Source organism: Prosopis cineraria, unplaced genomic scaffold, assembly GCF_029017545.1.
Source record: "Prosopis cineraria cultivar Desert tree isolate PC_DT_omini unplaced genomic scaffold, ASM2901754v1 PC360, whole genome shotgun sequence".
NCBI lineage: Eukaryota > Viridiplantae > Streptophyta > Magnoliopsida > Fabales > Fabaceae > Prosopis > Prosopis cineraria.
The window spans coordinates 41,844-53,230 of NW_026555687.1; the positions used below are offsets into that span (position 1 = coordinate 41,844).

Sequence of the window (11,387 nt, forward strand, 5' to 3'; positions counted from 1 at the left end):
TTTCTCACCACGAAGATCAAATTCGTTCTTGGTTAATCAAGAACCTGTATTCAATACATAGAGCAGATTATCTTTTCTGAATTTCTCTTTTGTCATTAAGAATGTCTAATCGGAGCCGCTAATTTCTTTTCCGGTTCATCATTCTCGGACAACCAATTATGACTTGTGAGTTTCCATCACCACCTCTGGTGGAGGACCCATTAGTCTAATGGTCCAAAAATAGAAATAAATAAATATAAATACTAGTATCCAAAAATAAATAAATACTTGTAATAATAATTTTATTTCCGATTAACATTTTAATGTAGAGATGTGCTCTGCTCTATCATATATGGACTTAACACTGCCATTAGGAGTTTTAGTTGCTCTGTCTCTTCCCCAAATAAAACCCCTTTTCCCGCCCTGTTTTCTCAAGTTCGGCAGAATTGAACGAAGAAAGAAATGTAGAAGGAAGGGTAATGATTTCTGGAAGCCTCTTCACCGTGTTCGAACTCCTCCGTCCTTGCTCAGCGTCGTCGTTCTTCTCCTTTCCGTCACCGGGGTGTGTGTGAGCTTTCGTGCGCCGCTGCTGTGGGCGCGTAATCGTCGAGCTTCCCTCCTCCTTCCTCTGTGACGATGGTGTGATGAGGGTATGTGGACCTTCTTCCTCCTTTTACCTGCTTTGTGCGTGTCGTGGGAGGTTTAAGGATAGAGCTTCGTTTTCCTTGTTGTGGCAGTGGCTATGAGTGGAGTAGGAGTTTAATGTAAACTGAAATTGACAAGACAAGGAGTTTAATTTTGGTAAGCATTCCTATTCGTTATTTTTTAGCTCTTGTTGAGGGAAGAGGAAGAATTTGAGTCATGTTTGAATCGATTTTCAATTTAAATCTCTCTTGGAATTAAGATAAGAAAGTTTAGTGACCTTATAATGACGTTGCAGACACGATTGATTGGAAATTCAAGGACTAAATTTACCTATTCTTGTGTTAGCTTTTGGAATGCATACCAAATGTTTGATGGAACGTTTGAGAAAGGAAATTGATGTGTTGAGAAGATGAGTATGTAGAATGATACTTGATGAAACTTGAACAATGATGCTTGATGCTTAAATATATTATGGTGATTTGGAGACTATAAAACTTGATGTCACTGAATTGAATCTTGAAGCATATTAAAGTAAGTAAGATGAGAGGGATGTCCCTAAGCCTGACAGGATCATAGTTTAAGTTAGCATGTAGGTGGGGCTGTAGTTCATAGTCTATTGGTAGGATCTATGTCTTCTTTTGCATATTGATTACTGGGAAAATATAAGGCCAGTTTTGGGAATAATTTTCTATTCTTCATAATAGAAAAAGAAAAAAATTTGTTTGGTAATGTGTTTTCAAAAAGTGTTTTAGAAAACAAAAAAATAAAATAAAATAAAATAAAATATTGTTTTGGAGAACAAAAAAATGGAAATAACTTTCAGGTGTTCTAGGATTATTGTTCTGAAGAATAAAGGAGAATAAGAAAAACACATATTTTCATTATTTTTTTTGTTCTCAGAACATGTTTTACAAAACACCAATTTTCAAAACAATGAAATAAAAACAATTTTAAATGGCCCCATAATCTTTGGTTCTTATAGTTTCATCAAATTCTGCTTTTAGTCTCTATAGTTTTTTTTCAGTGTTTTCAATCTCTATAGTTTCAGAAAGATTGGGTGACATTTGTTTTTCAGGTCCCTATAATTTTTATTTTTCAGTAGTTTTAGTTAGGAACTGAAAACACTGGAAAAAAACTACAAAAACTAAAAGCAAAATCCAATGAAACTATAGGGACCAAAGATTATGTTTTCTCTTAATTATATACTGTCATGGAGTAGAGTTATGCAAGTTGTACTCGTCTATTTAGGCTATTGTAGAATTTTTGAAAAGTTTAATTTATAGATGAGATCTTGCTAAAATTTCTACAATGAGCTTCATATTCTGTGTACAAGAATCTATGGCTTATATATATATGAATCATGATATTGGTGTTCTTGTAATTATTATGTCCGGGTTTCTCAATGTTTTAAGGCTTAAAGAATATGGGTTATCTCATATTCCGGCTGGTCACACTTATATTTTTGGAGTGTGACAATCGTTGCCCTTGGAAGAGAATCAAAGCTTGATGAATGCAAAGTGGCTCTTATGACTCACTCACCTAAGTTTTTGCTTACACTTCTGCAACGCTTCATCAAGCACTCCAGATTGGTCTCCCAAATCCATTCCCTTGTAATCACCAGTGGTCACCTCCTCCATCACTCCAATACACCGTCACATCTAAAATGGACGAGCACCCTCTTATACAACGCCTTGATCAGAGCTCAATACATTTCTGGACTCTCTCACAAGGCTCTTCTTCTTTTCACTCACATGCTTGCTAGCCAAGTCCTGCCAAACGACCACACGTTTCCGCCCCTCATCAAAGCTGCTTCTCACTCGCCTTCTTTGGTAAGAGTACTCCACGCTCAAGTGATCAAGCGAGGTGTTCTATGTGACCCATTTGTACAAACCACTTTCATTGCTCTCTATGCGGGTAATTACAATTTAGCTGATGCTTGTAAGGTGTTCAATGAAATTCCTCATATTTGCACTGTGGCATGTAATGCAATGCTACATGCTTTCTGTACAAATGGGAATATGGAGTCTGCTAATTCACTCTTCAAACACGTGTGCAAGCGGGATGTTATTTCTTGGTCAACTATGATAAACGGGTTTGCAAGGAATGCAAAATTTGGCAAGGCTATTCAGTTTTTTGCGAAGATGATGGCTCACAGGGATGTCTTGGATCATTTGGTCAAGCCAAACGAGGCTACATATGTGGGTGTCCTTTCATCCTGTGCCAATCTTGATGGCAAAGCAGCACTCAATTGTGCAAAACAGGTACATGGATACACCCTAGTTAATGAAATCAACTTGGGTGTTTTTGTGGGAACTTCACTAGTAGATGTTTATGGGAAGATGGGTTGCCTCAATTATGCCTTGAATGTCTTTAACTGTTTGGATGTTAGAGAGGTCTGCACTTGGAATGCGATGATTTCTTCACTAGCTTCAAATGGTAGAGAGAAGGAGGCTCTCAGTATGTTTGAAGATATGAAGGCTGAAGGGCTCCGACCAAATAGTATCACCTTTGTAGCAGTTCTTACCGCTTGTTCTCGTGGAAGACTTGTTAAAGAAGGATTGTACTTGTTTCGGTCAATGTCAAATTACTATAAAGTAGTACCATTAATGGAGCACTATGGGTGTGTGGTTGATCTTTTGGGAAAAGCAGGGCATTTGGAGGAAGCAGCTGATATCATAAATAATATGCCTTGTAAGCCTGATACATCTGTTCTATTGGCTCTATTGAGTGCTTGTAGAATTCATGGAGCTATAGACCTTGGAGAAGAAATAGGAAGAAGGCTGCTTGAGTTGCAGACTCAACATTGCGGCCGATATGTATTATTATCAAGCATCAACGCAGATAAGGAAAGATGGGATCATGCTGCTGATATTAGGAAAGAAATGATGCAGACTGGAATTCAGAAAATTCCAGCATTCAGCAAGGTTCATTTAACATAATTTTTCCCCTTCTCGACCAAGTGACTATTCAAAATATTTGGAGAAAGGAGAAGAGCAAGTTCTAGTGTTGCATCTGAACATTAAATAATAATCAACGATAGTTAGAGGATTCCAGCTAGTTATTTTAGCTATCCCTAACAAATTTCAGTGCAGGTAAATCTTGTTATTCTGAAATGTTGCAACTATTATACTCAGTGGTAATATGCTCATTCATGTCCCTGACTGTGAATAAGTCAAGTCAATTTAAAACGTTGATAAATTGTGAAGTCAAGTGGATTGATTTTTCCTTGCATATTGGAAGTATTTGTGCACATCGATAACCAACCAAAATATACTTCTAAATTATACATGGCGAAAAAATATTGAACATAGGCCAAAACACTTTCAACCCTTTCACCGAACTACTAAGAAAGGTTCCATGTATATCTATAACATACTTATTGGTGTGTTAAGTGTCAGCATATAGGTAAGTGCTAGTATTGGCAGCAAAAGACTTATTGCTGCGGTTTCTGTTCCTTTTCCTCTGTTTCTGCCACCACTATCGCTCGCTGCTGTTCCTTTTCCTCTGTTTCTGCCACCACCAAGGCTTGCTGTTGTTCCTTCTCTCCTACGTCTTCCCCATCTTCTACTTCTTGCACTACATGTTGCCGAAAATATCTAAATATTACGAGCGCTATAAATGCTGCAAAGCAAGGAGTATCGTATCGTAAGAATCGACTTCCAGAGTTATGATAATCCGAGTAAAAAAAAAAAAAAAGGTTGAATTAGCAGCCAACATTTTTGGCCCAGCTAAATATTGATTTTAATTTAAGCAAAATGGCTTATTTCTGTACATTTTTTAAGATAATAAGTCATGCAACCTTTTGCAGGCGGATATGAACGAGTGACGTGGTGTTTGGACTTTGATTAGTGTAGCTGACCCAACTATCCGTGGTGCAATAAATTACAGTCAAATCTCTGGCTCGGAATTACCTGTGATGATTCGGGTCTTCATACATGATAGATTCCAGAAGACCGTGACAGCCGATACTACCACTAACTTCTTGTGAGTACAACCATTCCATGTGTCCATCAACCGCAATTTGAAGCATTCAGCTGCACCGCAGTTTTTTTTTTTTTGTAAATTATTAGTCAAGTATCGAAAATTGGGAAAGACCTATATTATTTCCTCTAAGCAGGAGGACTACCTCTCTGGTTTATCTGAGCAGAGTAGCAAGAATAAAGCTTTGGGACACTGAAGCTGACAAAAAATCCTGTGAATCCATATCGCAGAAAAGCTAAGATATTTGTTGACGGAACTCATGTATGAATGCAAACATGATAATTGCTGTTTCATTTTCTCAGCAAATTGGCCATGGAGTTCATTAGGTACTCACCAATGGCACACAGCCTCCAAATTGTAAGAAGGTGGCCATACTCTGCTCCTAGAAGAAGGAAAGGAACTACCTGCATCCATTAAAGACCAGTTGTTTTAACATATTGAGCAGTTTAAGACATGATTTTGAAACTGAAAGATTGGCCTTGGGGACTACTTTTAGGGTCATGGATGGTTCCCCTGAGAAAATCTCTCGTATCTTTGAAATTGCAAGATTTAAAGTGGGAAGAATCAATTTTGCGAGACGTAAAATGTCAACTTCTTTCAGCTTGACTTCGCCTTTCTTTTTGATCTGGTTTCTGAAATACAAATTTTGAAGATTTAGAACACATTCAAACAAGGATAGTTTGGACTTTGCCGGATAACTATACAAGTTGGAAGCTTTCACCTTTGACAAATTGAGTTGGAGATGAAAGAAACACCCAGATATAGAATTGCTAGATGTGACATGGCTGAGAAAACGCTGGAATGACAAGTTTAAGAATGTCTTAGACTTTTCTCTACTTGATTGGAAAGTGGAGAAACTGGAGGGGGGAAAAACAAAACAAAGCAGAGAGGAAGGTTGCCAACCTCAAGTTCAGACCAGTAGTAAAGCAAGATGATAAGAAACAGAGGACGCCGAAGCCGAACCATAGGGTTGACTTTGATACATCTTTCCACATAATCAAATCAGTTGTGAGCTGTCCAATACGATCTAGATTACCTCCATTTTCTCCCTCAGGTTCTGAACAACAAACCACGCAGAAAAGAAGAGAGAAAGCAGACACGCGCATATTAACTGCTATGTCCGATATGTTTATAACTTGAAATCTGAAGTACATAGATAAAAAATCATTTAGACCTACTTGGAGAAGAACTCGAAGCTGGTACGTAGGGGACCAAACTCAGTTTCTCCTTCTTTTCCTTAGATCGCCCACTGTGCCTTCTTTTCCTTGGCTTTCCAATCTCATCTGCCAATCCCGTATCTTTCTCTTCTCGAATCTCAAGCTCCGATCGCCTCCTTGACCTCCGGGAATTCCTCGGGGATGCCAGCAAACCCATTTGGGCTCCTCTACTTTTGCAGCGCCTATGTAACCCAACAGGTTCCACATATTCTTCGGCCATTTCAAGCCGATCAGCTAGGCGGGTCTTAGACCTTCTACGAGGCGAAGGTGGAAGGAGGAGGAGTTCTTTGATGGGAAGTGAAGGAGGAGATTTAAGAGATAAGGCAGAAGGTGACAGGGATTTGGTGGGAGATGGAACGAGGTCAAGAGAAATACGTAGAGGCTCTTGGCTTGCTTTATCACCAATCCGGGCCAGGCGAGAGGAGGATTTGGTTCGAGACTTGTCGGAACGATGATAAGGAGGCGTAGAAGAAGCCATTAATGACTGAAATCCTGAAATCTGATGGCGAATTTAATTAGTAGCAAAACTTTCATGGAGTTTCTGGAAATTTGGTGGCAAGATTTATGGTTTGTCGTGGAGAAGTTCTTGAATGTAGACATTGAGCGTGTAGTAGCCGTTGGAGAAAGATGGGTCCTTTTTGAAATTTAGCCCCGCTTCAACGGTAAAATGCCAATCAACTGGCTGTTTGGGAAATCGTCACTAGGAGTGGGGTCAACGTGACGGACACCTGCGAATGGATGCCCTTACATTTTTTTATTTCAATTATAATGATTTCTTGTTTTTTGTGAAAAAAAAATCAATATCAATAATAATATTAAGAAACAATACTCCAATTTACAATACACCCTCCTTTTGGCCAAAAAAAAGAAGAAAAATCCTTCATGCTCATAATACAGGATATTTATACTTATTTTACGGTTACCAAAACAAGTTTGTTGAAATATTAACTTTTTAAAAAATTGTAAATTTTTTTAGTTATATTATTAAATATTTTAATAGTGACCATTTAAATTCCAGTGACATTTTATGATGACTTTTAATATTTTATTAAATTTATTGATATTTTTAATATAATTAGAAGTTATTTATTTAAATTTTGTTAGTAAAAATATGAGTAAGTGAATGAATATGTATGAAAATGAGCTTGAAAATATGTTAAAAGTTAGTGGACTAATTCTAGCATTAATTTTGAATTTTATGTATGTAGAGAGGCTCAATTTAAGGGTTCAAAGAAAAAATTTCAGAGTTCAAGGAATTAAATTTGAACAAGCCATGTTCGTTGTAGCGAAGCGCAATTTTAATAAAATGTATAATTTTAATTGTCAGAGAACTTTTAGAGCTTGGCCACCTCATTTTCGTGTATTTTTCACCTCCAACAATTGCAAAACATCTAGGAAGAAAAAAAAGAGTAAAAAAAAAATTGGAGAAGCTTGAGTTTAATAGAAAATTAAGGATTTCGCTGAAGATTATTTTGATTAAGCTTTTATTTTCCTTCTCTTTACTTTGCTTTATATATTATTAATTTTGTTGTCATGAAAGCCATGTGTGGTTGCTTTTCTCTTAATCTAGGGTGGTTATTAACTTGAACATGTTTGAACCATTTACTTCAGCTTAATATTAGTTTTGTTTACTTATTCTTGTATTTATTTGTCTACTTAATGCTTGACCATCATTGAGTGTGAATTTAGGGGTTTTGGTTTTGCCTTGGAAAAGAAATATCTGTATTAGACCATTAGATTGAGTAATGTGAGATTAAAATTTATTCTAATTTGTCAATAAGATAGGAATATACCTATTGGACCTATATAATCACATTAAAGTAGATTTATGCATTTTTGTCTCTTGAGTAATTGTGTTGGGAATAGCATATTAGTTCAAGAGAGCGGTGTAATTAATCAAAAGATAATTATTTTTATTAATACTCTAGATTAATAAATTAATATTAAGTAAATTTATTTGAGAAATTACATGCTTTGACTATTTGTAGTTCAAGTAAATTTATTAATACCCTAGATTGCCTTGACTATTTGTAGTTGTTGGAATTTTAATTTTAGTGTATTCATATAATTTTAATTCCTTATTTTGCAATATTAAATCTAAATTTTGTTTTGCTTGATTTAAATGAAAATGAAAAATTTGTTGCCTAATTACCAATTAACTTGATTTTTTGTGAGATCGATTTTGATTTATCGCGTACTATTTTTATGACTCGTACACTTACGGAATTCGTTACATAATTGTGTGCATCATTTTATTAAAAAAAATGAAATATGAATATAGTTTAAAAATATATAAAAACTAATTAATATCTTATATATTATATCAAATATAGTTTTTTTGGAAAATGTCATGTATTAAAAACGGAGAAGATTGTAAAAGAGTGGAGGCATATATACATCCAGTGGCGTGGGGACAAAATGCATCATCTCATATGAAGAAAATTACATATGGAGTATGAAAAATTTATCAATATTTTTAATATTTTGAACTTTCTAGATATTCAATAAAAAAATTTAGGGGTTCAAATTTAAATTATATGTCAACCTTCTCAACATATTTTGGCCAAAAAAATTCAATATATTTTGCCCAAATAAAAATATGCATAATTTTTTTATGTTACTATATTTTTGCCTAATGTAATTAATTTTAAAAAATTATAATATTATTTTTTTAATTATTAATTTTTAAAATTATATTATTCTGCAGTCTGCACCTCCTAATTCAAGGTCCAGCTCTACCACTGTATACATCTAAACAAGCAATAAATCCTTTATCTAAATTCCAAACATATAAACCATCCTCCCTCCTTTATTCAAGAAGAGAAGGAAAGAGAGAGAAATAGTCATATAAAGGTGCTTTGAGTTCGTAATATCTGGTTATGAATGAATCATCATTTTAATAAAAACAAAAAACAAAAATTCCAAACATATACTAGGAGATATCCACAGTACTTTTCATGTCTTAATAAAAACTTTGCAGTTCATTCTTACGTTGAAATTCATTCCTATTGAGCACGTTCATCTGCTAAGCTACACCAGGGATATCCACAATATTTTTTTTAATAACAAAAACCAAGTGAAATGAAATTAGTAAATCACACACATGTCAATATAATGTTTGCTCTCAGAATTAGATTAATCCCATATGTTATACGAAGTTTGAGGAATGAAAGATGGTCTCTCAATTATCTTTCTATCAATCATTGCTCCGATTCTACAATTATAATGCACATAAGCTTTCATATCAAGTATGTCTTTTTATATGTTCCATTATTTCTCTCTGTTTTTTTCTTTTGTTCTTTAATTTAACGATGGTTCATAGGAAAACAATTCATTACAAGCTTTAAACAACAATATATAGGACTTTATTTTCCATTAAATAAAATGGACAACATAAATGATATGGTGCTATTGCCAACTCTTTTATATATCATTTCATCAATAGATCTTAATTGATAACTTTATCAAGTGTCTTTTTCTGACTTTTGGACTTTTTTAATAATAGGGTCTAGGGGAAGGTTGGTGGGCCACACTTGACATATGTGAATCCATCCAAATTTTTTTCTTTCCCTCCCTCCACCTACATTCTTTGCAATTGAAAAGAAATCTCTCCTGTTCTAATGTAGTCCAATTTGGTGTTCTTCATCATCCGAAACTCATTCCATTTTCTCCTTCCTTTCGCTCAGTTTTTATGGTGAAGTTTGTTCAAGTAAAAGGGAAATAATACTTTTAAGAATGTCTATGGCCTATGCTCTATGTTATGACCAAAGGTATGCAGCCATAAACTATTCAACAAAAATTTAAACATACGAGGACGCTCATTAAGCGAGCGCTTTCAAAATTATATGATAGAGGAGCATTCAAAAAAAGTACGTTCTTCTATAGCACCATACGGGAGTGCTCTTCTTAAAAGCACTCTTGTAAAGTACTTGTATGTTTTTTTTTTTTTACAGTAATAAATCTATTAGAGCACTTTTAATGAAAGTGCTCCTGTACATTTGATTTATAGAAGTGTTTACAAAGTGTTCCTGTATATTTAATCTATAGGAGTGTTTACAAAGCACTTGGAAGCTCTGGAAGCACTTTGATAAGACAAAAATAAGTGCTCTCTTAGAGTATTTTTTGTAGTAGTGTTTTTATTTGCCTGTAACCTCTTTTTCTCGTTCTTCCGTGGCCATGTAATGCCAGATTAGCTTCACATTGCCAGCTGATCCTTTTCAGAGCTTCAGTTTCTTTTCTTCTCTTCTCTTCCTACTGATCAATCTTGCGTCTGCCGATCGAACAAGGAGATTTGCAGCAAGATCACATGTCTAGAGCCTTACAATACAACTACAAGCATCTATTTCCTTTTTTTTTTGGTGGGGGGGGGGGGACCGAGTATTAATTCCTTACCCGACGTAATTAATTACTTAGCTTATTAATTATATGCAAAAGATTCATATATGTGTGTCACATAGATTCTCTTCCTCAATACACTTCTGAATGTGTTACAAGATAAATCTTAACCGTTTCCCTCTCGTTTTGCTTGCTGGCTCCTTCAAACTCTGCGTTCATTGCGCTTGTACTACAATAGCGCAACATTTTTGTGTATTTTCTTCTTCTCAGCTAAGAAGTCTCTCGAGCATGGGTGATGTAGTCAGGGGATGAATGAATCTGATGTGCAAGAAGACCACATTATATTCTAATAACCTATTTAACAGAAGTCGTTTTCTTCTATTTTTTTCTCTCTCACCAACCACTGTCAGGATTCAATTAAAAATAGAGAGTCCATCAGAATTATTCTGCACACAGACACTGCAGAAAGAGAGATGATTAGCTTAAAACGCACCCATCCAGACGTGTCGGCAATCTTTTGCAGAGGCGAAGAAAGTCACAAGAAGCAAACACAGTATGGGCCTCTTGTCCCACAAATAAAGGTTCTTAGCTTGGTTAAATTCTCCGTGCCATGAAACGAAAATCAAAGGGGTTATTAATATTATATCAAAGGCGAGGCAGATAGCTAGGGGACCTCACGAAACGCTATCTATGATGGAGGGTCATTTAGCATGGGTTGCTCCCCTATCCCACGCCATTTCTGCGAAAGTTTTTGGCAATCACTACCTAACCCTAATTGCCTCATCACCAAACCCCACCAAAAGAGTTATTCCAAACACACCCTTATGGGTTATATTGCCCCCACCGCCCTGCCTGTCTTGGATATAATGAAGCTTGCCTCCTAGGAAACAAGTATTATGCTTTCAGTGTCATAAAGAGCCCAGCTCAGCTACTTGGCTGTGTAGGATTCAATTTTCTTCCTTACTCTGCAATCAAAAGCGACTCGTATCTGTATTTTACTACGCTTCTGCCTATTTTGGATTTATACTTGATAAGGTATTCTGATGTCGAAATGCTCTTTGACTCCCTTAAATTCTTTGCGTCTAGATTGATCCTCTTGAGATACTTTTGCTTTTTATTACACTATAGACGAGGACTGTGAGCGCTTTTGTAAATGTGAATGTCTAGTCCAAGGTTTGAGTTACGTTTACTTTTTTACTCGAATTAATTAATTAGATGTTTTACTTTTAC

General features: G+C 35.5%; 2 protein-coding genes across 5 annotated transcripts; one reads left to right on the forward strand and one right to left on the reverse strand.

Moving 5' to 3' along the window:
* Nucleotides 1-342: 342 nt before the first annotated feature.
* On the forward strand, nucleotides 343-5,521 carry LOC129296585 (putative pentatricopeptide repeat-containing protein At1g10330). 4 transcript variants are annotated; one of them, XR_008589841.1, is made up of 3 exons: nucleotides 343-780; nucleotides 2,037-3,716; nucleotides 4,433-5,521. XR_008589841.1 is itself a non-coding variant. In XM_054935169.1 (3 exons), exon 3 carries the CDS (start codon nucleotides 2,151-2,153, stop codon nucleotides 3,561-3,563), a length of 1,413 nt encoding a protein of 470 aa, XP_054791144.1. In that variant the 5' UTR covers nucleotides 343-629; nucleotides 717-780; nucleotides 2,037-2,150; the 3' UTR covers nucleotides 3,564-3,834. The 4 variants fall into 4 exon arrangements, 3 of the variants coding, with proteins under 3 accessions (XP_054791144.1, XP_054791143.1, XP_054791145.1); XM_054935169.1 differs by lacking the exon at nucleotides 4,433-5,521 and having other exon boundaries at nucleotides 343-629; nucleotides 717-780; nucleotides 2,037-3,834; XM_054935168.1 differs by lacking the exon at nucleotides 4,433-5,521 and having other exon boundaries at nucleotides 2,037-3,834.
* On the reverse strand, nucleotides 3,821-6,446 carry LOC129296587 (reticulon-like protein B17). The gene is made up of 8 exons (XM_054935171.1): nucleotides 5,784-6,446; nucleotides 5,509-5,662; nucleotides 5,327-5,401; nucleotides 5,096-5,237; nucleotides 4,940-5,009; nucleotides 4,751-4,816; nucleotides 4,536-4,658; nucleotides 3,821-4,245 (listed from the first exon to the last, which is right to left on the reverse strand). Exons 1-8 carry the CDS (start codon nucleotides 6,298-6,300, stop codon nucleotides 4,058-4,060), a joined length of 1,335 nt encoding a protein of 444 aa, XP_054791146.1. The 5' UTR covers nucleotides 6,301-6,446; the 3' UTR covers nucleotides 3,821-4,057.
* Between the last annotated feature and the right edge of the window lie 4,941 nt (nucleotides 6,447-11,387).